The sequence below is a fragment of the Bufo gargarizans genome, chromosome 9, assembly GCF_014858855.1.
Source record: "Bufo gargarizans isolate SCDJY-AF-19 chromosome 9, ASM1485885v1, whole genome shotgun sequence".
Taxonomy (NCBI): domain Eukaryota; kingdom Metazoa; phylum Chordata; class Amphibia; order Anura; family Bufonidae; genus Bufo; species Bufo gargarizans.
Genome location: NC_058088.1, coordinates 192,573,546 through 192,601,069, shown reverse-complemented (window position 1 = coordinate 192,601,069; position 27,524 = coordinate 192,573,546). Strand labels below are relative to the sequence as shown.

Genomic DNA, 27,524 nt, shown 5'->3' with positions numbered 1-27,524 from the left:
CATCGGTCACAAAACTTTTGGCTTGTGCCCACGAGTCTCTAGAAGCCACCATTACATTTACAATCGTTTTGGTATCCTTGACCTTTGCAATGTTGGGTGTGATAAAGGCCGTTTTCTCTTTGGCAGCCTCCGTTAAGGGCACTTGCCAGTACCCTTTTGTGAGGTCCAAGACAGAAAAATACTGCGCCTGCCCTAATCACTTGATTAACTCATCCGACCGGGGCATAGTATACACATCAAACCTAGAGACCTCATTCAGTTTATGGAAATCGTTACAGAACTGCAACGTCCCATCCGGCTTGGGTATCAGGACTATTGGGCTGGCCCACTGACTCTTGGACTCCTCAATGATATCTAGCCACAGCATCAGCTGTACTTCCTCCGAGATGGCTTGTCACCGAGCCTCGGGCACCCGGTATGGCTTTAACCGGACTTTCGCCTGGGGCTTTGTAACAATGTCATGTTGGATTATGGAAGTGTGTCCAAGGAGGTCTGAGAACACATCCGTGTTCCTGATCCTGCTTAGAGGAAAGGCTGTCAGCAATACGTACTGTGGCACCGCTCCACCTGGAACAGACAGAGGTGCCGGAATCTCTTCGATCTAATACCAGCTTACGATATGTCTGGGGCACCAGCAACTGTTCAAGATTCTCACCCTGTAGTTGGGAGACCCTATACAACATATCGTGGTGAACCACAAAACGCAGAAAAAAAATCTTGGTTCCGGGTTGTGGTTCTCCATCAACTATTAACACATTCTCCCAGAGTCTGATCTCTGTGTTGTGCCGTGCCGAAATTGTCACCGGAGACATTCAGGTCTACCAATTCAGGGCCCAACGGCAAGTCCTCCACCTCCCCAACTATCACATTCAGCTGGGTTGTCTCCCCCTCATCCACCACAGTGGCGGTCACCCCTACCGCTGGGCCCTCTGTCTCAGGTTCTGGCACACCCTCTAAGCAAGGCCAATCCACTGGGGCTATCCCTGACTCTTGGGGATCGGGATATCTAACTGCTGGCCACAGGGCCGGGAACAGCAGGAAGTCTCTTCCTAGTATTAACTCATAGTGCAGGTTCATGGCCACTGCCACCTCATGGATCTGCCTGCCAGCAACCATGTTTAGAGACACCAGAGCGGTGGGGTGGTCTTTTAAGTCTCTATGTATACATAACACACCGACTTTCCGGACAGTAAACTCAGTGGGTCGCACCAGGGCAGCCCTCCCAAGGGTCACCAGACTCCCCGAGTCCAGCGGAGCCACCGCAGGAGTGACTCCTACTTCCACCTGACACAAATGTTTGCTATCGAGAGTCTCTGGGGTGCCTGTCGCACACACCTTTCTGGCATACAGCGACTGTCGGTATCCAAAGTTTGTGTCCATGGGCTCAGCTAGGTGGGACAGTCAGCCCTTTCATGGCCTGGCTCATGACACCACCAACAGATTGTCGGAGCCAGATCCACAGTGGGTACGTTCCGAGCGGTCTTTTCCAGGCTCTGGCTGCCGGTTTGGGTATTTTCTGGGTTTTATTGATCTCCTCTCCAGAGAGCACCCCTGTAGGTTCTTGGTAGCCTCATACTGCTCTACCAGGTCCACTATCTCAAGGGCACTAGCAGGAGACACCTGGCCGACCCATTGCTGGAGGGGGTATGGCAAAGTCCTCCAGAACTTGTCAGCCACAATACAGTATTATACTCCAGAGTTGCCTCTAACATTTGAAGTGATTAAAAGATCAACCTTTATTTCAATAATATTAAAAACACTGCGATCATGAAAGCGCGTTCAGATTAAAAATCGCCAGGCTAGATGCATTTCCTACACTGAGTGCAGCTAGGACTATCAGGTGTGCACCACCTGTACAAACCCTATTCTGCTGCATATATTACTTGCTAGCTCAATAATCAGTTCACTTTGACTGACTGGGTAAATATATAACTAGCATCAGCGTGGCACCTAAAACCTAACCACTGCCCCCCCAACATGTTTCGCCAGCTACACTGGCTTCATCAGGGGTAACGGGCAGAAATGGTAAGGACGTCGGGAGACTAACTTAAAAAGTCTTCTATTCTCCTCCCTATTTACTACTTAGCCTATAGGAATAGGGTAACGTCATCTGGTTGGCAAAAGAGACCTCCCAAATATTGTGTTTATCCAATACAAACTCATGTATCCCCACCTCAGCTGCTGATGCAGTGGGGAGGTGCATAGTGACAGCGTGCGCAGAGAGTGCCTGCGCTTTAACCTAGAGTGGTAAGCGAAGTTCCTCCATAGTGCGGCTGCGCTGGGACTTGGATATAATAGTACCACTTACTTGAAAAAGTGCGGCTGCGCAGGGACTTAGAAACTAAAGTCCCGCTTGTTGGAATGAATGCGACTGCGCAAACACTTAGAATTTAGAGTCAAGCTTGTTATATACAATGCGGCTGAGCAGGAACTTAAAAAAAAATTAAGACATTTGATCATATGGGTAAAACGACTGCGCTGTAAATTAGAAAGGATTAGAATATAGAACCGCTTAATGATACCATTCATAATAATAACGGCACAATAATTGCAGTGATCTGACCACCACTATTCAAGAACTAATGCAATCTGAGAAGTTCCACTTCGTTACCTAGGATAATCGATAAATAAATGTTACAAAACATTCACTCATTTGTAAATCAATAGACAAATGTGGCAAAGCAAGTGTTTGCCCCAGCCTACATATTTCCTGTGTTAGGGTGCATTCACACGACCGTTGTTTTCTTCCGCGTCCGTTCCACAATTTTTGCGGATAATGCACGGACCCATTCATTTTTATGGGTCCGCAAAAATCAAGAGGAAATTGACAGTCCTACACTGAGGAGAAAAAATACCTCTACAAAAATATAAATAACTTAATAACACATGAGAATAAACCCATAGATTAATTACGGTAATCATAATTGCAGATGACAGAATTACCAGTGATCGATACTGGGAGGAGTATAAATATTGAAGGCTTATAGGTCACAGTGTCCAACACACGTAGTGATATCCATGTAAAGAAGTCAACATCTATGAATGTGAAATATCAAGTGAAAAAAGAAAAGATGCATACGTAAAACCTTCATTCAGTCCTCTAGGACTAATATCCATTACATATTTTTTGTTATCCACCGGATTATTGCCTCTCCTGTAAGTAATACTGGGTTGCGTAGTTATATATTTACCCAGTCAGTGCAAGTAATATATGCAGCAGAATAGGGTTTGTACAGGTGGTGCCCACCTGATAGTCCTAGCTGCACTCACTGTAGGAAATGCATCTAGCCTGGCGATTTTAATCTGAACGCGCTTTCATGATCGCAGTTTTTTAATATTATTGAAATAGAGGGTTGATCTTTTAATTACTTCAAATGTTAGGGGCAAGCTGGGCAGGATAGCTGAATGGCAAGTTTTCAGCAATATCTCTAATGAGCATTGCCCTCCCCTGACAGGGTCTGTCCATACTGCTCATACTCCAGAGCTGCACTCACTATTCTGCTGGTGCAGTCACTGTGTACATACATTACTTATCCTGTACTGATCCTGAGTTACATCCTGTATTATACTCCAGAGCTGCACTCACTATTCTGCTGGTGCAGTCACTGTGTACATACATTACGTATCCTGTACTGATCCTGAGTTACATCCTGTATTATACTCCAGAGCTGCACTCACTATTCTGCTGGTGCAGTCACTGTGTACATGCATTACTTATCCTGTACTGATCCTGAGTTACATCCTGTATTATACTCCAGAGCTGCACTCACTATTCTGCTGGTGGAGTCACTGTGTACATACATTACTTATCCTGTACTGATCCTGAGTTACATCCTGTATTATACTCCAGAGCTGCACTCACTATTCTGCTGGTGCAGTCACTGTGTAAATACATTACTTATCCTGTACTGATCCTAAGTTACATCCTGTATTATACTCCAGAGCTGCACTCACTATTCTGCTGGTGCAGTCACTGTGTACATACATTACTTATCCTGTACTGATCCTGAGTTACATCCTGTATTATACTCCAGAGCTGCACTCACTATTCTGCTGGTGCAGTCATTGTGTACATACATTACTTATCCTGTACTGATCCTGAGTTACATCCTGTATTATACTCCAGAGCTGCACTCACTATTCTGCTGGTGCAGTCACTGTGTACATACATTACTTATCCTGTACTGATCCTGAGTTACATCCTGTATTATACTCCAGAGCTGCACTCACTATTCTGCTGGTGCACACACTGTGTACATACATTACTTATCCTGTAGCAGTGGACTGTACAGGGTGTGGTGTAATATGACACATCTCAGCTCAATAAGCAGGGAACAGATTTAAACTGTGAAGCCACAGAAATGTGAGCGCAGCTCTGGATTATAACACGGACTGTACTTTATCATCAGTTAAAGCTTCCAGTTTATTTCTAGATGTAAACCATTCAGGGGTGAGCGAATCCTTTAATTTCTTCTTAATGCTTCATGTAAATAATTATTTTGGCCTCTGTCCTCACTCCTGCGGCTGAAGTTACACAGGTGATTCTCTCCTTTATCCCGGATCGTTACTAAACTCATCGACTGATGTCTGGCATTGAATTTCTTCTGCCGGCATTTATAGAATAACTAGCAGAAGGCCTCGGCTTCGCACGGGGATATTTCATCTATTTCACGTAATGTTTCTGTGTGTCGTTAAAAGATATTGACAGTATCCCCCATAACAGTGACCTCCACAGTACCCGCCCCTTTAACAGTGACCTCCACAGTACCCGCCCCTTTAACAGTGACCTCCACAGCAGCTGCCCCTTCAATAGTGGCCCCTGCCCCCTTAACAGCAAACTCCACAGTGCCCGCCCTTTTAATAGTGGCCCCTGCCCCCTTAACAGTGACTTTCACAGCGCCCTGCCCCTTTAAGGCTACATGACGACATGTGTAGCGCAACAATTTTTGTAATGATAGGCTATGGTGTTGCGCTGCGACACGACAGTTGCAATAAATCCATCCAAGATGGATGCATGTAGCAGTGTAGTTGTGCCTTATGTATCATGCAGCCCTAACCTAAAGCTGACCTACAGCAGTGAAGAAAAATGGCTGGGTTGTTATGGAAACCTGGAGTAAAACTGTGTGTATGTGAAGACTAAGGGCCTGCAAGCTTCTATTGGCTGATAAGGGTCATGTGACCGTGTGTATGGTAGTTCGGGGCTTGTATTGGCTAATGCAGGTAATTTTTGGGGGAATATCTAAGGAACGGTACGTCCTAGAGAGCTGAGACCCCACAAGATTTCTTCCCAGGTAGCAAGCAATGTGTATACCAAGTGTCGTTGAAATTGATGGTCCTTTATATATAGATATAGGGGATGGGACTCGAGAATCCTTTTCTCTGGTGGGCTCCAGTCCGACTCTGTATATATATATAGATTGTTTCTTAGCGGGGCAGCGCACCCTTACACGTGTCCGCTCCTGCGCTGTGGCTCATCGCGTCGTTAACAGGAAATTAATGCATTTGGGGATTTGTAGTTGAGGACAACTCCTCTTCACAGCTGTGCGTCCTCCATCTATGTGTGAGCCAACACGGCCGGGTCACTGGAAGGGGGGGATAGAGCAGCGCTGGAATACTGAGGGACAGCAAGGGGGTTTGCTTGATATTGGTGGCCGGGAGGTGGGGGGCTACTAATGTCAGAGTTTCACGACGATTACATGGCAGCAACAAGGGTTACAATCCATGCCACATGAGAGGACATGTATGGTGGCAGGTGACATTAGGAGGGTGGGCAGCACAGCAAAATGCTGCCTCTGATAATTTTAAAGTGAAGCTCCAACTTTAAGGTTTCATAGGGCCCAATGTCTTGCGATGTGAGAATACAAGTGTAGATTTTAATGTTATGTGCTGGGGGTGAGCGCGGCCGTTCATCATTTGCTACAGTAGTTTATTCATCTCCATGGAGGAAGTGCCGCCATATAGAAATTATCACACACGGGCTGTTTCATAGCCGCGGTACATGACCTCCCCAGTAACCGCGAGCCCAAGCAGAATAGGCCTCCTGATTCGACCTCATGCACAGCACCTCATCTGTTCTGTGGTCTGCAAACAACGGATCCCATCCGTGCGCACACCGCAATTTACGTATAGAAATGGCTATTCTCATCTGCAATACGGAAGAGAGTAGGACACGTTCTATAGGTTGAGGAACAGCCACAGGAATGCAGACAGCACAAGGATGAAATCCGTATGCCGTCCATGTTCTTGGCGTACCAACTGAAAGGAGGACGCCAAAAGGAACAGTCATGTGCATGAGGCCATATACTGATCGCAACTGAGCTCCAGCGTATTACATACAGTTAGGGTCCATTCACACGAACGTATGTGTTTTGCGGCTCCACAAAACACGGACACCACACATCGCTGGCCCTCTCATAGAAAATGCCTTTTCTTGTCCGCAATTGCAGACAAGAATAGGACATGTTCTATTTTTTTCAGGAACGGAATTGCGGGTCCGCAATGAACGAGTCCGCAATTCCTTTCCGCAAAATGGCGAACAAAATTGCAGACGTGTGAATGGGGCCTCAGACGCAGTTTCATTTTTTGCATTGGAAATAGTGAAATCTGCGATATAAGTTGACATGCTGCAGATATAAATTCCACGCCCCAGGTCAGTTTCTGATGTAGATTTTTTTCTGCCACGTGTGAATTGCTAAAACGCATTCAGTTTGCTGGTACTGTACAACACTGCAGACAGTCCGCGACCGCAAATCTGCAGCCAATCAGACTTGTGAACACAGCCTAATGTTACAGGAGCCCAAGCTTCACTTTATGTCAGAAGGATAATCTGTGGGAAGAGGGGACCCGGGACTACGACACTCAGGGTGCGGGACCATGACATGCCAGCACTTGGTTGGGGGGACCGTGACACGCTGACACTGGGGGTACAGGATAATGACACACTGACACTCGGGGTACAAGGTAATGACACGCTGACACTCGGGGTACAGGATAATGGCGCTGACACTCGGGGTACAGGACAATGACACTGACACTCGGGGGAACAGGATAATGACACTGACACTCGGGGTACAGGATAATGACACTGACACTCGGGGTACAGGATAATGACACGCTGACACTCGGGGTACAGGATGATGACGCTGACACTCGGGGTACAGGATAATGACGCTGACACTCGGGGTACAGGATAATGACGCTGACACTCGGGGTACAGGATAATGACGCTGACACTCGGGGTACAGGATAATGACGCTGACACTCGGGGTACAGGATAATGACGCTGACACTCGGGGTACAGGACAATGGCGCTGACACTCGGGGGAACAGGATAATGACACTGACACTCGGGGTACAGGATAATGACGCTGACACTCGGGGTACAGGATAATGACGCTGACACTCGGAGTACAGGATAATGACGCTGACACTCGGGGTACAGGATAATGACACTGATACTCGGGGTACAGGATAATGACGCTGACACTCGGGGTACAGGATAATGACACGCTGACACTCGGGGTACAGGATAATGACACGCTGACACTCGGGGTACAGGATAATGACACTGACACTCGGGGTACAGGATAATGAGACGCTGACACTCGGGGTGCAGGATAATGACACTGACACTCGGGGTACAGGATAATGACACGCTGACACTCGGGGTGCAGGATAATGACACTGACACTCGGGGTACAGGATAATGACACACTGACACTCGGGGTACAGGATAATGACACGCTGACACTCGGGGTGCAGGATAATGACGCTGACACTCGGGGTACAGGATAATGACGCTGACACTCGGGGTACAGGATAATGACGCTGACACTCGGGGTACAGGATAATGACGCTGACACTCGGGGTACAGGATAATGACACGCTGACACTCGGGGTACAGGATAATGACACGCTGACACTCGGGGTACAGGATAATGACACGCTGACACTCGGGGTACAGGATAATGACACGCTGACACTCGGGGTGCAGGATAATGACACGCTGACACTCGGGGTACAGGATAATGACACGCTGACACTCGGGGTACAGGATAATGACACGCTGACACTCGGGGTACAGGATAATGACACGCTGACACTCGGGGTACAGGATAATGACACTGACACTCGGGGTACAGGATAATGACACGCTGACACTCGGGGTACAGGATAATGACGCTGACACTCGGGGTACAGGATAATGACACGCTGACACTCGGAGTGCAGGATAATGACACGCTGACACTCGGAGTGCAGGATAATGACACGCTGACACTCGGGGTGCAGGATAATGACGCTGACACTCGGGGTACAGGATAATGACACGCTGACACTCGGGGTACAGGATAATGACACGCTGACACTCGGGGTACAGGATAATGACACGCTGACACTCGGGGTACAGGATAATGACGCTGACACTCGGGGTGCAGGATAATGACGCTGACACTCGGGGTGCAGGATAATGACACTGACACTGGGGGTACAGGATAATGACACTGACACTCGGGGTACAGGATAATGACACTGACACTCGGGGTGCAGGATAATGACGCTGACACTCGGGGTGCAGGATAATGACGCTGACACTCGGGGTACAGGATAATGACGCTGACACTCGGGGTGCAGGATAATGACACGCTGACACTCGGGGTGCAGGATAATGACACGCTGACACTGGGGGTACAGGATAATGACACGCTGACACTCGGGGTACAGGATAATGACACATCGATATGAGATGCTTATCTGGCACATACAGTAAATGTTCTGGCTCAGCACTGGGGGGATGATGGGAGTTACTACTACACTCAGCAAGAAGTGTACAGAAAGAGGAAGCAGTCACCCCCGCCGCAGATGTCATTGTGCTTGAGCTGTTCAGTAACACTTCTGCCTTTGAGACCATTGTTGTCATGGAATCTCCCAGAAACAAACACTGCCGAGGTTGTCAGAACATGGAGTTGGCACTTTTGCTGCAGTGACTGCCACATTTGGGGTACGGGTTATTTTGGGGGCATCAGAAGCAATAGTCTTTCCAGAGTATTGGATTCTACTGCGATGGAAATTATTTTGCAATCTTTGTACTTGTTCTGCATAATAAAAGAGGATCTGACATGACAAGTTTTTATATTATACACAAAATGAATTCAATCTTTTTATAACGGCCCTTCCCAGAAAGTGGTGTATTTTGCAGATGTCCTTGATGTGGTGGATCCTGGCATCTCACTAATGAAATAAGACTCTTCAAAGCACCTTGAGACAATGGCTTGATGGGTGTTCACAGAGGATCCTCAGTGACCAGCATGCACCCAACAAACATAGTGCACCTGGTGTCTAACAGGAGGCGGCCAGGAGAGGAGAGGCTAGTCTGATAGAGGGCAACTCCAGGTTCTAACAGCAGCAGACAAATTAGTGGCAGTGGACTCTGAGGAGGTTAAAAAAAAATCTCAGTGATCCATCCCCTCTAGATCCACTGCTGCTCTCTACATTCCAGCCTCTCGGTTTCACTTTGCAGTGTTGTTGTTGGTATGACCACACCTCTTGTTTCAGGTGCACCTTGTGGTCATTACTGCTCCTCTATTTAGTCTAGATTCACACTTCTTACCATGCGGTTGATATTATCTGCCTGGAGTTGGAAGATCTGGGAAGGAACCAGTGGACTCAGACCCTTTCACTACGCCTAGGGATTTTCAGGGTATTTAGGGCCTAGGTATTCGGTGTATGAATATTCTCACCTTTAGGGTCTATTCATACTGACAGGAGTCAGGGCTAGGTTTAGGGTTTTCCTAGGTGGTGACCTTTTCCTTTCCCTAGCCAAGAGGCCTAGTTTTGGGTCATTTTCCTTCTGGTGTTCCTCACCTCCCCCTACATTGTGACACCGATGCCCATTAAGCAAGGTATTCCCAAGGGGCAATAACTGAGACTGCATCGAAATTGTTCCGAGATATCAGACTACCGTGTGGCAGCCAGACACCTGCAAAATAGATTTTAAAATAGAGGATATCCCCAACATGTCTTAGCCAGAGCTTACCAACATTCTCTGGCAGAGAATCGAGACACTCTACTGGAGCCTCAAATCGGCACATCGCCAAAAAAAAAAACACAACCCGCACTATTGGAACCTTTGATGCAGCTCATAAGACCATACACGAGGTATTGGGGAATCTTGAAGTCAGATCCCGATGTGGGGCACCTCATTGAGGACAGACCGGCGATTACATACCGCCGCGGATGCAACCTTAGGGATAGACTGCTTCACAGATTTCAGCAATCCCCTCCCATAACCACCTGGCTTAGCACTAACCGCAATGGCACTTTTCGATGCGGCACTTGGTGAATTTCACCGCTCATTACAGTATTGATGCCATGGTCCACCATATGTTTAACCGCTGATATTATCACTTATGATATTTGATATTATATTTGACACTCCCTACTATGATCGCCTCGTATAGCGAGCTGGAGTAGTGGGCGTTTGTGCGTGGCGACCTGGCTGCACCTCCATCTCTCCCGTACGCCGGTTCAGGGTCTGGATCAGTCAGATGGGAGGGGGTTTCCTCCATATAATCCGTATTACGGCCATCCTAGCACCGGCACCGCCGCCTCACGAGGCGTCTATGTGTAGAACACCAGCTACTCCTGATGAGCATATTTACAAAGCGAAACGCGTAGAGTAGACTTTAGGGTAAAGCTAGTTTTTGCATAGAAAGCTAGGTAGATGTATTTTTCAGCAATGCTGCGCAAGTGTAAATAGAAGGAACGGGGACTTGGAATCATGGGCGGAACTGCCCGGAGATGAGATGAAACCAAGTCTCCTTAATAGCTTCACTACCTGCAACATTGTAGCAATCTCCTCTGCTGTACAGCGGCTGAGTATCTGTTGTCTACAGCAGACACTTGGAAACATTGTTTTCTACAGCCGACTGCTTTATATAGTTTGATCAGCGGATCACAGTCATTTACCTGGTTACTTGAATGAGGGGATATATTTCCTCTAGTAACTGCAGGTATTCACATACATTTGATATTTTTGGAATTACACTATTATTTAATAAAATTTGATGTTTTAGTGCTCAATGTTCCAAATAGCAGTGATTGGCCGACTATTAAGCTTCCTTCTGGCTCAGTCGTTTTAGGACAGTGTTCATTCCGAAGACGCAGGAAGACAATGTCACATTGTAACATAAGGAACATCTACATTGCACTCTAGCCAACTTGCCTTTAGGGATGGGAGCAAACAAATGCACAAGTGAGAGACATATTTCCTGCTTCCCCATACACCCAAAATGTTTTAATTACCAGTGTCTACGCTGGGAAATAAAGGCCTTCCCAGCAGTAATGAGCTAGTCATTTGGGCCGCACGTCCAGCTAACAAGTGTCCTCTTCTTGGCTCCTACTTCAGCCTTTAATCATTTTCGCACCATGTTCTCAAGCTGCCAAAACTTCACAAGTTACCCGGCCAGTGTGGCATTTAGATAATGAGACAGCTGGACGGAATTCAGGAAAAAAGATTACACGAGATAGACGCCATTATGTTCTGAGCTCAAGGAAGAAAGAGAACATTATGGAACACAGATTCATGACAAAATATAGGAAGACAACAAGAATATAACTGCTATAATACTGCCTCCTGTGTACAAGAATATAACTGCTATAATACTGCTCCTATATACAAGAATATAACTACTATAATACTGCTCCTATGTACAAGAATATAACTACTATAATACTGCTTCCTATGTACAAGAATATAACTACTATAATACTGCTCCTATGTACAAGAATATAACTACTATAATACTGCCTCCTATGTACAGGAATATAACTACTATAATACTGCCTCCTATGTACAGGAATATAACTACTATAATACCGCTCCTATGTACAGGAATATAACTACTATAATACCGCTTCTATGTACAAGAATATAACTACTATAATACTGCCTCCTATGTACAGGAATATAACTACTATAATACTGCTCCTATGTACAGGAATATAACTGCTATAATACTGCTCCTATGTACAAGAATATAACTACTATAATAATGCCTCCTGTGTACAAGAATATAACTGCTATAATTCTGCTCCTATGTACAAGAATATAACTGCTATAATATTGCCTCCTATGTACAAGAATATAACTGCTATAATACTGCTCCTATGTACAGGAATATAACTACTATAATACCGCTTCTATGTACAGGAATATAACTACTATAATACCGCTTCTATGTACAAGAATATAACTACTATAATACTGCCTCCTATGTACAAGAATATAACTACTATAATACTGCTCCTATGTACAAGAATATAACTACTATAATACTGCCTCCTATGTACAGGATTTTTATGGCTATAGCACTGGGTTAGAGTTTTCAGTTGCCACAACAGGTGCGGTATAATTATGTATGCTCGCCCCAGGGTTCTTTGCTGGATAGTTTACATATGGAGCTGCTGTGCTCCACCCTGTACATGGATCTGGTGCCGTCACTTCTGCAGCAGTTTACATTGGATAGGATATATGTTTGGCTCACAGTTCTCAGTATTATATGCTGGATTCCAGAAGTGTTATCAGATTTTTACAGCTGTGTTTTGTTGTTAAGCAAAAGCTCATCCTGGAGCTCATGGACTGTACATACCATGAAGAGGAGAATAAATCACATGCTAAAAGGAGGAGCCCCAACTTTAAAGCCATAATAAACTGAGTATCACGTCAGCTGCAGATCGCTGTTCTGGAGGATCACCATCCTAATGAGCACTCTACAGCCCTGGGGATTTCTGTGTGGTCATCTCCAGTATTAACTATCACAATATCACATCTGTCAGATTTACAGTCATCATCTAATCTGCCGAAGAAAGTCAAAATGTACCTCAACCACAGGCGCTAATTTATAGACCGCGAATCACCAAGAATAATCTGTGAAAGCGTAATGTACCGGTACCTCCTAATTAACTTCTGCACGACTGAGGCATCTCTATGATGCATAATAGTTATATTCTTGCACATAGGAGCAGTATTATAGTAGTTATATCCCTGTACATAGGAGGCAGTATTATAGTAGTTATATTCTTGTACATAGGAGCAGTATTATAGTAGTTATATTCCTGTACATAGGAGCAGTATTATAGTAGTTATATTCTTGTACATAGGAGCAGTATTATAGTAGTTATAGTCTTGTACATAGGAGGCAGTATTATAGCAGTTATATTCTTGTACACAGGAGCAGTATTATAGTAGTTATATTCTTGTACATAGGAGCAGTATTATAGTAGTTATATTCTTGTACATAGGAGCAGTATTATAGTAGTTATATTCCTGTACATAGGAGGCAGTATTATAGTAGTTATATTCCTGTACATAGGAGGCAGTATTATAGTAGTTATATTCTTGTACATAGGAGCAGTATTATAGTAGTTATATTCCTGTACATAGGAGGCAGTATTATAGTAGTTATATTCTTGTACATAGGAGCAGTATTATAGTAGTTATATTCCTGTACATAGGAGGCAGTATTATAGTAGTTATATTCTTGTACATAGGAGCAGTATTATAGTAGTTATATTCTTGTACATAGTAGGCAGTATTATAGTAGTTATATTCTTGTACATAGGAGGCAGTATTATAGTAATTATATTCTTGTACATAGGGGGCAGTATTATAGTAGTTATATTCTTGTACATAGGAGGCAGTATTATAGTAGTTATATTCTTGTACATAGGAGCAGTATTATAGTAGTTATATTCTTGTCCATAGGAGCAGTATTATAGTAGTTATATTCTTGTACACAGGAGCAGTATTATAGTAGTTATATTCTTGTACATGGGAGCAGTATTATAGTAGTTATATTCTCGTACATAGGAGGCAGTATTATAGTAGTTATATTCTTGTACATAGGAGGCAGTATTATTGTAGTTATATTCTTGTACATAGGAGGCAGTGTTATACACTAACACGCAAAAGGGTAACAATGTTTTGACTTTCAGGCTAGGTTCACACACCTGAGCGTTTTACACCGCGTTCCTACGCGCTGTAAAACGCTCAACAGACAAGAACCAATCATTTCCTACGGGCATGGTTCTCACCTGAGTGTTTTACAGCGCATAAAACACCCTACGCCCTAAGAAGTACAGGAGCTTCTTTGGGGCGTATTGTCGCGCGTTCCCACACATAGACTTCCGGGAACACGCGACAATGGGCGTTTGCTTGTTTCCTGAGCTGCGTATGTAAACACCCGATGCAATCGCGCATACAGAGCGCAACAGTACGCCTAGGTGTGAACCCAGCTCAGGCTCCATATCTCACCATCCACTACAGCTTGGAACGCGAGACTCCCATCATTTTATAGACCATCATCCCGGCTATCTCATACATACATTGGACTTGCAGCTACTTAGCATCTGATTAGTTCTGCAGAGTCTTCTCATGTAACTGCATTGTTACCGTTTTGCTCCTAAAATTCTAAATATAAATTTTTTATTATTTTGTAAATCCACCTTTGTCTTTCAGCGCGGCCTGAATCCTTCTGGGCATGCTCTCGATCAGATTCAAGCATGTCTCGCCCGAAATCTGTCCCTAGGTCTCTTGTACACATTTCCAATGTTGGTGCATACCGGTCGACTCTTTCGGGTACAAATACATCCTTTTCTTCATCTCTACCCACAAGTGTTGGATTGGGTTGAGGTCTGGGGACTGATCCAGCCCCTCTACTTCATTGTCACTCAACCATTGCTTCGTGTCATTGTCCTGCTGGAACACGGCTGTCCTTCTCAGACCCATAGTACTCCAGTGTAGGGAGTAACTCGTCTTGTAGGACACTAGCATACAGCTCAGCACTGAGACCACCATCGATCCTGGTCAAGTATCCAACGCCTTTGGCTGTGAAACAAGCCTACATCAGGCTTCCTCCTCCGAACTTGACAATTCCTTCATATTCTCGATCCGTTAGTCCCCTTTTGGCCAAAATACCGCCATCGATGAGCTGGATGATGCCTCTTTTTCGTGGAAAATCTTCTTCATTGCGGCTCCTGGATCTGAACCAGTGACACTTGGGAATCAACCTAATAACACTCTGAGCTATGCGGGAATGTGAGGACAGGTTGTAATTTGTAGTATCCAAGAAAAAAAGATTGTTCCACCACCGGGAGCAAAACAGTAACCAAGACTCTGCAGAACTAATCAGATGCCAAGTAGCTGCAAGTCCCATGTATGTATGAGATAGCCGGGATGATGGTCTATAAAATGATGGGAGTCTCACGTTCCAAGCTGTAGTGGATGGTGAGATATGGAGCCTGAACCTTGTCAGTGTCTGTCAGTAGGGAATGCCTGCTGTGCACTTGGATTTCCAGCAGATCGGCCCTCACACCCCTTGGACCTCTCCCTGTCAGAGTCCACCCGGGTTATTTGAGAAGGGTGGAGGTTGTGATAACATTAATACCTGGGGCAGGGATAGGATCGATTACCTTTCTGTTATCAATAACGTTCCGGTCTTCGTGTCCGATCCTTCCGCAGAGTTCACTATATTATTAGAAACCACCGATTTACCCCCCTGACAAAATACAGGATTATAAAAAAAAACATTTCCGAACATTTCCAGAAATAGGGTAAAAAGGAGCAAACTATGAAAACAACATAAAAATAAAAACAAAAGAATAAAATAGGAGAGAAGATTGAAATCTACTCAAAGGTGATTGATTGCTTTCAACTTCTAGGCCGTCGTGATTGGAAAATTAAGCGAGGAGTCCTGTAATGTGTTTAACAGATGCCAATCTGGGTTCAGGTCCTGGATGTGACTCCTAGATAGGTCCTGACTAATAGTGGTCCCTGACAGAATGGGAGCTTCATTATTACTGAACTATCCCTCAATGTGACATTCAATAATCCTCAACGCTGATGTTCCATCTTTCCAAGAGAGAATTGGAGACTGAGAACAGAGCGACCTCTAGTGGTCAACCCCTGGTTCTGTATAAAAATCAGAGCGACCTCTAGTGGTCAGCAGTGGAAGGACTTTTTCTACCAGTTTTACCTACAATCAGTGGGGCAGCAAGATCTTTGGGACCCCAGCTTTCACCTCTTGTAACGTGCCAGTGTCGCCCATGGCCTTGCTGTATGCTTGGGCCACCACCCATCAAGGTACACACTGTACAATGAGACCAGTACTATTAGAAGCTCTGCAGTGCAGGGTTAGTGGCTCCTTAAAGGGGTTCTGCATTTTGTTTAAACTGATGATCTATCCTCTGGATAGATCATCAGCATCTGATCGCGGGGATCTGACAACCAGGACCCCCGCTGATCAGCTGTTTGAGAAGGCAGTAGCGCCACGGCCTTCTCGCTGTTTACCGCAGCTCAGTGAGGTCACGACTTATCAATGGCCTGGGCCCCCTCCATTCAAGGGAACAGAGCTTAGCCAGTTGATACCAGTCGTGACGTCACTGGGCCTGTGGTAAACAGCGAGAAGGCCGCGGCACTACTGCCTTCTCAAAAAGCTGATCAGCGGGGGTCCCGGGTGTCGGAGCCCCGCCGATCAGATGCTGATGATCTATCCAGAGGATAGATCATCAGTTTAAACAAACTGCAGAACCCCTTTAAGTGACTACAATGCGTTCAGCATTAACTTAAATACTCTGTGCTGCTTTTTGAAATGGCACGTGATTGGGTGAACTACAAATTTAGTACAATAAGTACAAATTACACTGAAAATTTACGATATATATATTTTTTTTCCTTTTTAATCGCTGAGAAAACAAAAATCTAGAAAAATTCACAATTACAGAATTCTGATTTTCTGAGGTGACAGACCGTTGTGACTTCTCTGCTTCTTGTAGCGCTGGCGCAGAGATATTCACAACAGGTGCTGACATCTAACAGTCCCCCCCCAAGCATAGGAGTGATAATGGAGAGAAGATCTGAAACATAATCAGACAATAGCCTTCAATAAAAAATAAAGCAGTGTAAGGGTCCATTCACACGTCCGTTTTTTCTTTCCTGATCTGTTCCGTTTTTTGCTGAACAGATCTGGACCAGATCTGGACCCATTCATTTTCAATGGGTCCTGAAAAAAAAAAATCAGACATTGTGCTGTCCGTTTTTTTCAGGACCCATTGAAAATGAATGGGTCCAGATCTGGTCCAGATCTGTTCAGCAAAAAACGGAACAGATCAGGAAAGAAAAAACGGACGTGTAAATAGACCCTAAATTTGTGCAACTCATCGTCAAGAGTACCGTCATCAGGGAAAGAAACGCAGAAACGTGCAGATACCCCGGCGGGAGGCCGTAGAATCATCCCATACACTGTGCTGGTGTGGACTCTGATGCCACCATGTGGAGAATGTGTGTTACTGCGACGCCAACTTTCGTGATTGTGTTTTGCCTTGACGACTTAAAGGAAGAAGATACCTTTAAGAAACAGTTAGCGTCCGTCCTGGAGCAGACTGCGAGCTGTAAACATTAGCAAAAATCTCTTTAGCAGCGAGGAGTGAATCTGGAGTGTTTCATCAGATATCAAAGTTTAAAAAGTTTTCTTTTTGTGCATAAAATACCAAGTCCTTGAAATCAGTCTCACATGTACCGCAAGAGGCAGAACCGTCTATACTGATGCCGTATCCGCCACCGTCGTGCCCGCTGCAGGGAATCCGTCTACATAAAGGTGGAGTCCATGGGGTTGGTTTCCTGATGACTTCGGGCCCTCGCCTCAAACAACTGCTTGATTAGAGCCGACTTCTCCTGCTCCAGCTGGGTGATGCGGTCACTCTTATCCGACACTTCCTGCAAATGCCCAAAAGCAGACACTAATATCTGGAATCCTAATAGTTAAATTCCGATAATCCGTCATGTTTGTGACTGGGATGCCAGATTATTGGATAATACGCACACAATATGACTCACGGATAAACCCATGTTGTGAAACTACAACTCCCAGCATGTTGCAGACCGCTGCTGTAGATACTCACCTTTGTGAGCAGCCGATTCTGATCCTTCAGCATATTCAGCGCTTGCTGCTGCCCAGGGACGAGGTTTGCGGCAGGCGCAGAGGAGGAGGAGGATGATGAGGAGTGTACAGCCGCCTGATGGGGGATACATAACGTTATACAACAGCCTCCAGGGGCGACACAGATCATCCGCTATGGCAGAAGTCCACACCCCACCTAGAATACTCTTTCGCCTTGGTCTCACCTTGCATGGAGTCATCAGTTCGCTCAGACATCGATTCACATCCTGTAGTTTGGGGAGCAGATGGTTGAGGGGCCCCTGGTGACCCTCGCTGCAGGGGTCCTGGAAGAAAAAAAAACACTGCTTCTGAAAAATATCTGACGTCACCTCCTCGGTGGAGTGATAGCAGCGCAATAGGAGACGTGCGGGTGACTAGTGCATTCAGACTGCAAAGAAACGGAACGTACCGCCATACTGCAAAGCATCATGGGCCAGAGTACTGGCCACGTCAGGTTCAGGAACAATTAAATGTGCCGCCATCTGCCGCAGAACCGTGTATTACCAGACACATAAATCTCTGGCTGGCCAAGCAGAATTAGAGCGCCTCCTGTCTGGTATCTAGAGAACTGCAGGCACAGGACAGCAGCACTTACCGTTTTTGCCAGGTTCCTCTGCTGTTCCTGCACATTATGGATCTGCTGTAGGTACCAGTCCCGTGCCCGCTCCACCAGCTCCAGTCCCTGCAGCAGAAGATCCTTCTCATGTTCCATCTCCTTCATCCTCTTCAGCTGTAGAGAGACAGATCCGTCATCAGCAGGGGAGAGCGCTCGGCTCCGGGACCCTGTATGCACCTCAGTGGGACAAGCAGATATACTGCCCCCATCTGACCCCTCGGAGCCCAGACAGTGGGGGCTCCGATAGCTAGGAGAAGGTTGTATTTCCATCTTAAAGTGATGTGATAATTGCTAGAATATGCCATGAGAGCGTCACAGTACTGGTCCAGCGCAGAGTCTTCTCCTGCACCGTGGCGTCCTGGTCACCCGCTGTGCAGGAACAGTAGATCTGTCCCTATGACACCGGCTGACCTGTTACATGTGCGCTTGGCAGCTGAAGGCATCTGCGCCGGTCCCATGTTCATACGTGCCCGCATTGCTGAGAAAAATTAAGTTTTAATATATGCAAATGAGCCTCTAGGAGCAATGGGGGCGTGGCTGTTACACCTAAAGGCTCTGCTCTTTGCACTTCGATTGACAGGAACAGGCAGTGTAAAGGTCATCACACCTGGTCCTGTCAATGTAAGTGCAGAGGGCGCGGCAGCTGCACAGAGAGCAGAGCCTCTAGGTGTAATGTAAACGCCCCCGTTGCTCCTAGAGGCTCATTTGCATATATTAAAACACATATGAACATGGGACCAACACAGACCCCTTAGGTGAGTGAATGGGGCCGGCTGCAGGTCTCAGGTCTAGGCTTCATAGGAGCATGTGGCGCCTCGTTCTGGAGGGGGCGAGGAGTGCATGGCACCATCTAAACTGCCAACCCAACAGCTCTCCGACAACCCTGCGCCTTAACTTTAACGGCATGGGAAAAAGGTTGTCAGCTGCTGGTTCAAATAACGACGGGATCATATAGGGCCACTGCGGGATCATATAGGGCCACACACACAAAACATAGGATTCGTTCCAGAGGCAGTCATTGAGGTGTGACATCCCTGCGCCCACCCCCCTGGAGGTGACAAGGACATCATCTGGGCAAAGCGATTCCGTCAATTCCAAATAGGGCCCCGGCGAGGGAACTACTGCCGATTACCCTGATGGGGAGGGGGCGCCACCCAGCTTTCCTAGACTCCTGACCAGTAAATCGCACCGTCTTCCCATCTCAGACACTGATGTTGCTAGGATAGACCAATGTCAGAAGGTGCGAGTCCCAGAGGTGGGGCCCCGAAACCTGTCTCCAGAGCGGGCCCCTGAAGTGAAGGAGGGAACTCTGCACATGCCATTCACTGCTACGGGAGTGCGCTTGGCTACCTTCAGAACTGGAGCGGGAGCTCGGCTTCTCCTCGGGGGGCCGTTCTGGAGATCGGTGCAGGTCCCACCTCTAGAATCAGCAACTTTCTGACACCGACGGTATATCCTAGCGATATGCCGTCAATGTCCGAGATGGGGATACCCCTTTAAAAGCAAGAAGCGTGGATATGACCGTCCTCCTCCTCCCCACCGGCAGAGCGCATTCGTGCAAGGAACCGATTTCAGGCTCCGTGACCCAGCTCCTATTTTTACTGCATCCCCAAAATCCAAAGGGAGAAGCAACTGCCAGGAATATCTCGTGTGCACCGATGAGTCATGTGCATGCAAAATTTTATTTTTTAAACGGCCCCCAGGGGCCCACCTTGGCAGGGTACTAGTCAGACTTAAAGGGCACGTTACAGCGATGCATCACCTGGGGCTATGGCTACACAGCGACTTGTGGACGAGGAATGTGGTTGTGTTTCGACCCACAAGTTACTGCGATGCATCAGATGTTAAAGGAGTTCTCCAACAGTTTTATACCCATGGCCTATTCTTGGGACCGGTCATCGGTATCTGATCGGTGGGGCTCCGACACCCGGGATCAGCAGTTTGAGGAGGCCAGTGGGCGCGGTGGCCTCCTCACAACTTTCCAAGCACAGCGCCATCCATTGTACAGTGGCCGTGCTTGGTATTGCAGCTCAGCCCCATTCATTTGAATGTGACAGATGAATGTGACAGTCATCCGTGTGAATCAGTCGGAACAAATCTGCTGCGTTCACCATCATTTTACCAGCCCGACACTGCGATCGCATGCCGTGCGGGCAGAAGTCGCCATATAGCATGAAGGTGCATCCCCCAGTCGTCCTGACCCTTACCAGGGTGTAGTCCACTCCATTAGTAATGGTGTGTCGTCGGTGCTCGCCGCGGCTGCGCTGGTGCCGGCACTTGTCCGCCAGGCCTTGGCTCGTCGATTCGCTGTGCGACCTGCACATCGGCTTCGCTCCTTCTCCTGCTGGGAACACAAACGAGAAGTCAGCGACCTCAAGGAGCAGACCCCCCGAGGTTACCATCACTCCTACTGCATATAACGGGGGGCACACAGCAAAAACCCCTGGATGGCAACCAATCAGATGGCTGTCATGGCACGCTGAGAGTTGTAGTCACAGCTCTATATATCATATGGGGGAGGGGAGGCTCCTACTTCTCTAGACATCTGCTCCCATTTAATATTTCATTACAATTCCCCGGACCCAGAGGCAGGATTTTAATCAAATATTAAATGATGGTCATGTGACGTCTGAGAATCTTCTCCCTGCTCTTAAAGGGCCGGTCCCCTCTGAAAACGGCTCCAGCTTTCTAATGGACTGTGTCAGCTGCTCACCATTGTCAAGATTCTGGCTTGCCGACAGTGAATGGAACCACTCCAGCTACCATTCAGAGGCCGAGATGAGAAGGCCGCGTGACACAGGCCGCCATAATCCGTGTCCTGCAGCGAGCCGTCCCACGTTAGGGAATAGCCAGTTCTGTAATTGACCATTGGAATCAAGAGAACAGATCCAAACCAGAGCAGCAGAGAGAAAAAAAAACTGAAGTGTCGGCAGTCGGAGGGCGGCTTTTCACCCTCACATGGAAGCGATTATAGGCTCAGATTAATCGCACGTTCACATTCCCAGCTGGAAAAGCAATCCTGGGGTCACCCCCCCCCCCCCCCAAATACCGGCAGAGATATGTATGGTGGTCCGGCTACAGTCAATCGTTTTCTTGTACTACAGTCACATCCAAAGCTGCATTGGCTATGCTGCCCATTGCTATAGAAAACTGTCCACTACAAATCAATCGAAGTAACCTGCAGGATGGAGAATGCAGCTCTGGAGGTGACTGGAGTACATAAACAAGTAAACGACTGGGGGATGGAGATCCTGGGACAGGCCGGCGGTCACCTGGAGAGGGGGCAGGGTGGGGCGGCTTCTCAGAGCCAGTATTTGCTTTACGAGGGTAGAAGGACAAGTGGCGAGGACTGCGGCCCTGACGGGGCGTGACCCTAAGGAGTATAGGGGCCCTTGCGAATGACCAGTAGTGACGTCCTGGGGCCAAGGTCACACTGGGACAGCGAGTGCCACACGGGCGTTACAAGTGGCACAGTTCCTTTATAAAAACACAGAGCGAGGGAGGGGCGACAACCATAGAGCAACCAAAGATGGCGGTGTAGACTCAGCTGTGTAGTCAGAGACGTCCAGGGAAGTGGGGCGACCATGGCTGCCATTAGTAACCTCTATAAGGGGTTGTTACCCAGCTTTCTGAGATTGAATAGAATGCAAGCGCTCCAGTGAGGACCGACACACGTGTATAATGTGCAAAGGGAACTTTGCTCAATTTTGCAGGGTTTGTGAAAAGCTGGTCACTGTACTACCATAGACGCAGCAGAGCAGAGTGTGTCATTTGGGGACTTTACTTAGGACTGCAGGTAACTGTGCACAAATAATTACTTGTTATGTAAGTTTCTTGGAAAGCTGGGTGACCACCACCTGGACTCCCTCTGTCACCCAGCATTCCTACCCCACGGAATGGTAAAGACGGTCACACGAGAGGGAGAGGGTGAAATCAGTACAGCGGAGACTGCCCCGTGTCACCCAGAAATGCAGGTGGCAGGAAACCCTGCAGCACCCTGTTGTCACTCAGCTTTCCCAGGAACGGACAGAAGTGACCGGTCCTAGACTGGATACAATGAAGGTCCTAGTGCCCCCATTCTGCACCCCAGGAGGACATAAGAAGCAGGGTCCTAGTGCCCCCATTCTGCACCCCAGGAGAACAGAAGGAGCGGGGTCCTAGTGCCCCCATTCTGCACCCCAGGAGAACAGAAGGAGCGGGGTCCTAGTGCCCCCATTCTGCACCCCAGGAGGACATAAGAAGCAGGGTCCTAGCGCCCCCATTTTGCACCCCAGGAGGGACAGAAGGAGCGGGGTCCTAGCGCCCCCATTCTGCACCCCAGGAGGGACAGAAGGAGCGGGGTCCTAGTGCCCCCATTCTGCACCCCAGGAGGGACAGAAGGAGCGGGGTCCTAGTGCCCCCATTCTGCACCCCAGGAGGGACAGAAGGAGCGGGGTCCTAGTGCCCCCATTCTGCACCCCAGGAGGGACAGAAGGAGCGGGGTCCTAGTGCCCCCATTCTGCACCCCAGGAGGGACAGAAGGAGCGGGGTCCTAGTGCCCCCATTCTGCACCCCAGGAGGGACAGAAGGAGCGGGGTCCTAGTGCCCCCATTCTGCACCCCAGGAGGGACAGAAGGAGCGGGGTCCTAGTGCCCCCATTCTGCACCCCAGGAGGGACAGAAGGAGCGGGGTCCTAGTGCCCCCATTCTGCACCCCAGGAGGGACAGAAGGAGCGGGGTCCTAGTGCCCCCATTCTGCACCCCAGGAGGACAGAAGGAGCGGGGTCCTAGTGCCCCCATTCTGCACCCCAGGAGGGACAGAAGGAGCGGGGTCCTAGTGCCCCCATTCTGCACCCCAGGAGGGACAGAAGGAGCGGGGTCCTAGTGCCCCCATTCTGCACCCCAGGAGGACAGAAGGAGCGGGGTCCTAGTGCCCCCATTCTGCACCCCAGGAGGACATAAGAAGCGGGGTCCCAGTGCCCCCCATATTACCTGTCCTGCCGGTGGTCCCGTCCCCCTCAGCACTGCGGCCGGGGTGGGTGCCGTTGACGTAGCGCACCCCCAGAGGTTGGGGCTTGCAGGTGTACCCCACTTTCCCAGGTGCTTTGGCCGGAGCTCCGGGCGCCCCCACCTGGTAGTTCTCCCTGTTCTGAGAGTTCAGCATTGAAGTCCGGAGACCCAGAACGAATCGGTCGAAAGTGAGGTATCCGTCGGGGGGCGCCACCTTCCTGAGGCACAGCAGCACCCCGGGGGGCAGCTCGCGGGTGTCCGCCCCCCTCCAGCGGCTCTCGATCTCCTGGATGTGCACGTAGCCCCGGCGCTCATCGTCCAGGATGTCGAACAGGGTGCGCAGGCTGTGGAGGAAGGCGCGGGGTAACCCCTGGGTGCTGGGCGCCGCCTCCATGAGCCCCGAACCTGGGAGACCGAGCCGGACACGGCGAGCGCAGAGTGCGGAGAGCCGGCCGTGACGTCACAATGCGCTCCTCCTGCCGGCACCTCTGCTCGGCGCTGATTGGTCAGAACACACCTCAGCTCGGCGCTGATTGGTCAGGACGCGGCGGACGTTCAGTTTGATTTTAGAATAGAGTTCTGGAGATGAAACAGGAGAGGCGAGAGCGCAGGAGCAATCACTGACAACTGCCTGAGTCTCAGCGCTGACAACTGGAATCACACAACTAGACGTACACCCCTGACTAGTGACTACACCTTGTGTTCACTGCATACAGGTTATACAGCCACCACTAGAGGGAGCTCACTACATACAGGTTATACAGCCACCACTAGGGGGAGCTCACTACATACAGATTATACAGCCACCACTAGAGGGAGCTCACTACATACAGATTATACAGTCACCGCTAGAGGGAGCTCACTACATACAGGTTATACAGCCACCACTAGAGGGAGCTCACTACATACAGATTATACAGCCACCACTAGAGGGAGCTCACTACATACAGATTATACAGCCACCACTAGAGGGTGCTCACTGCATACAGATTATACAGCCACCACTAGAGGGAGCTCACTACATACAGATTATACAGTCACCACTAGAGTGAGCTCACTACATACAGATTATACAGCCACCACTAGAGGGAGCTCACTACATACAGATGATACAGCCACCACTAGAGGGAGCTCACTACATACAGATTATACAGCCACCACTAGGGGGAGCTCACTACATACAGATTATACAGCCACCACTAGAGGGAGCTCACTACATACAGATTATACAGCCACCACTAGAGGGAGCTCACTACATACAGATTATACAGCCACCACTAGAGGGAGCTCACTACATACAGATTATACAGCCACCACTAGAGGGAGCTCACTACATACAGATTATACAGCCACCACTAGAGGGAGCTCACTACATGCAGATTATACAATCACCACTAGAGGGAGCTCACTACATGCAGATTATACAGTCACCACTAGAGGGATCTCACTACATACAGATTATACAGCCACCACTAGAGGGAGCTCACTACATACAGAATATACAGCCACCACTAGGGGGAGCTCACTACATACAGATTATACAGCCACCACTAGAGGGAGCTCACTACATACAGATTTTATTACAAGACCCGGAGGCTCATATTGCTATTCTCCTTCTTTACTCTGACCAATAGCAGCAAAGATAAAAATAAATATTGAACATTTGAACAGCCCCTCCCCATAGTCCCAGTATAACAGGCCACTCCGCCTGCAAATCCTTCTCTTTCTTTGCTGCTGACCGCAGAGATAAGTACCTGTGATATTTGTCTGATTACTATTACTGTTTCTCTTATTGTAGTTTTTTCCCTTTTGGGTTTTATGTGATACTCTATTGTTTGCAGGTTGTTTTATGGGATCTCCCATTGACTTTTGCTGTGTGATTCCTTAGCACAGCTCTGGTGACCTGTGTTCAGGGGTACCCTGTGTGTCCGATTATCCCTTTGGGGGTTATCATCCCCTTCTGTCTGTGCCTCTCCCTATCAGGGTTTGTTACTTCTGTCATCTGACTGAGTTTTTTCTCTCTCCCCGGCTTGCCGTTCGCACTGCGCACCTCCCCTCGCTCTCCCTCCCCCATCCGCTTATCTTTCGCGCCGCGGCTCACCTTTGATCTGGCCGCCGGCGCTCCTGCTTGCCGCGCTTCGCTCCGCCCGAGATCTCGGGCGCTTCCGCTTCCGGGTTCAGTGCGGCGCTCCGTAGTCTCGGCGCGCACTGTCCTGCATCTGCTCCGGCGCTCGGCGGCCTCCCTGCTTACCGGTTCCCGCTTCTTTCTATCAGGTTTCTCCCCCACTCTAGTTCCTCTCCCTGGCTGGGGAAAATCCTCACCAGCGGAGTTCTTAGGGTAGGATTAGTGTTCAGTTTAACCCCTTTCACTACAGATATAGAGGCGGGCTGTGTGATAATGCCCCATACAGATCTCAGTGGGCAGGGCCCTATGGAAGAGGATATGCCTCAGGCTGATTTAACCCCTTCTGGGGATGATTGTGAGATTGGGACACCCTCTGCGGATCCTTCCCTGGTTTTTCAAACTACCTTATCTAATGTGATTGCTGCGGCCATGGGATCAATGACTTCGGTCATTTCCCAGTCTATTGCCCAAGCCCTTGCAACCCATCCAGCTGCCTCTCCCACCCCACAGCCCGCTACGGTATCTAAACCTACCGGGCCAGGGCCTGCCTCCAGAACAAGCTTGACTGGTGACGTTGTCTCCACCAATGTTGGCGCGCTGGGTTCGCGCAAGAGAGCCTGTACGCGTCAGGCAGAACATACGCGCAGTTGGAAAAGTGCTAGAGCACTACAGGATGTAGCGTCCGGCTCTGAAGTCGGTTCGGATGAGGAGGCTTTAGGTGACGCCTTTGAGGAGGCAGAGGACGACCCTTCTGGGGTCATAGATTCAAACCCTTTACCCGGGTGCAGCTCCATGCTTTCGGCAGCAGACGCGTCTTTGACGGACCCGTCAGGGCAACCTCTCTTTGACCCGGATTCCCTACACCACCCTCGGTCTGCGGAATGGTTGCCGTTGGAGCATGTCTCCAAATATTTGGAGGCCCGAGTGCGTTGCCCCCTCTCCAAAGAGGCGCGCAACAAGCTTAGGGCGGAATGCCCCAGACCCGTAATTCCCAACAGGGTGTGCGAGACTCCGGCGGTAGACCCTAAAATGACCCAATTCCTCACCAAATCTGGGTGGAATCCGAGGAAGGGTCTGGAGTCGGCCCTGCGTGCCTGTCAGGACAAGCTCCTGGACATATTTGGCCCCCTGGCAGAGATTTTTGATCTGGCCGAGGCTGCCAAGGCCGAGGGTAAACAGGTAGACCCTCTAGAGCTGCGCGAGTGGGTGCAGCGCGCGATTTGCGTGGCAGGAAACGTCAACACGTCCCTGGCCATTGAACGGCGCAAGGCCATTCTTTTCAAGATTGAGCCTAAACTCTCCAACTTGGCGCTCACGGAAGCCGGTAAGGAGGCCCAGGGCTTGCTGTTTGGCGAGTCCTTTATTAAGGACTTAGGCCGTTTTGTTGGTGCCTTTACAGCACTCGATAAGGCCCAGAGTTCAATGAAACGGGTGTTTCACGGTAGGGTCTCTACCAGGGCCGGCAGTTTCAGGGGCCGTCTGTCCGGCCGTGCCCACTTCCAATCCCGTGCTACGGGCAGAGGCTCCTTCTCCCAGAGACCTGCATTCCAGGAGCAGAGGCGGGAGACATCATCTTTCTTCCCTTCCCGGGGAGGATCCTGGAGACCTAGAGGATACAGAGGAAACCCTGGTTCCAGACGTCCTTATGGTAAGACCGATGCCTCATTTCAATTCTTCAACTGTTTGTGTAGGGGGCAGACTCCAGCTCTTTTCTCGAGCTTGGTCGCGCATCACCTCGGACCAATGGATTCTCTCCACGGTCAGGGGTTTCCACATAGAGTTGACATCTCCTCACCTATCCA

General features: G+C 48.6%; 2 protein-coding genes across 3 annotated transcripts in view; one reads left to right on the top strand and one right to left on the bottom strand.

Annotated features, from left to right (window-relative positions):
• The window catches only part of LOC122919377 (degenerin unc-8-like), a 78,049-nt gene that overhangs the window by 30,075 nt on the left and 20,450 nt on the right, over positions 1-27,524 (top strand). The gene's annotated exons all lie outside the window — the stretch shown is intronic.
• On the bottom strand, positions 17,127-24,046 carry SAPCD2 (suppressor APC domain containing 2). 2 transcript variants are annotated; one of them, XM_044268371.1, is made up of 6 exons: positions 23,580-24,046; positions 20,817-20,953; positions 18,589-18,723; positions 18,179-18,277; positions 17,956-18,069; positions 17,127-17,770 (listed from the first exon to the last, which is right to left on the bottom strand). In XM_044268371.1, the coding sequence occupies exons 1-6, from the start codon at positions 23,989-23,991 to the stop codon at positions 17,642-17,644; spliced, it is 1,026 nt and encodes a 341-aa protein (XP_044124306.1). In that variant the 5' UTR covers positions 23,992-24,046; the 3' UTR covers positions 17,127-17,641. The 2 variants fall into 2 exon arrangements, with proteins under 2 accessions (XP_044124306.1, XP_044124307.1); XM_044268372.1 differs by having other exon boundaries at positions 20,817-20,950.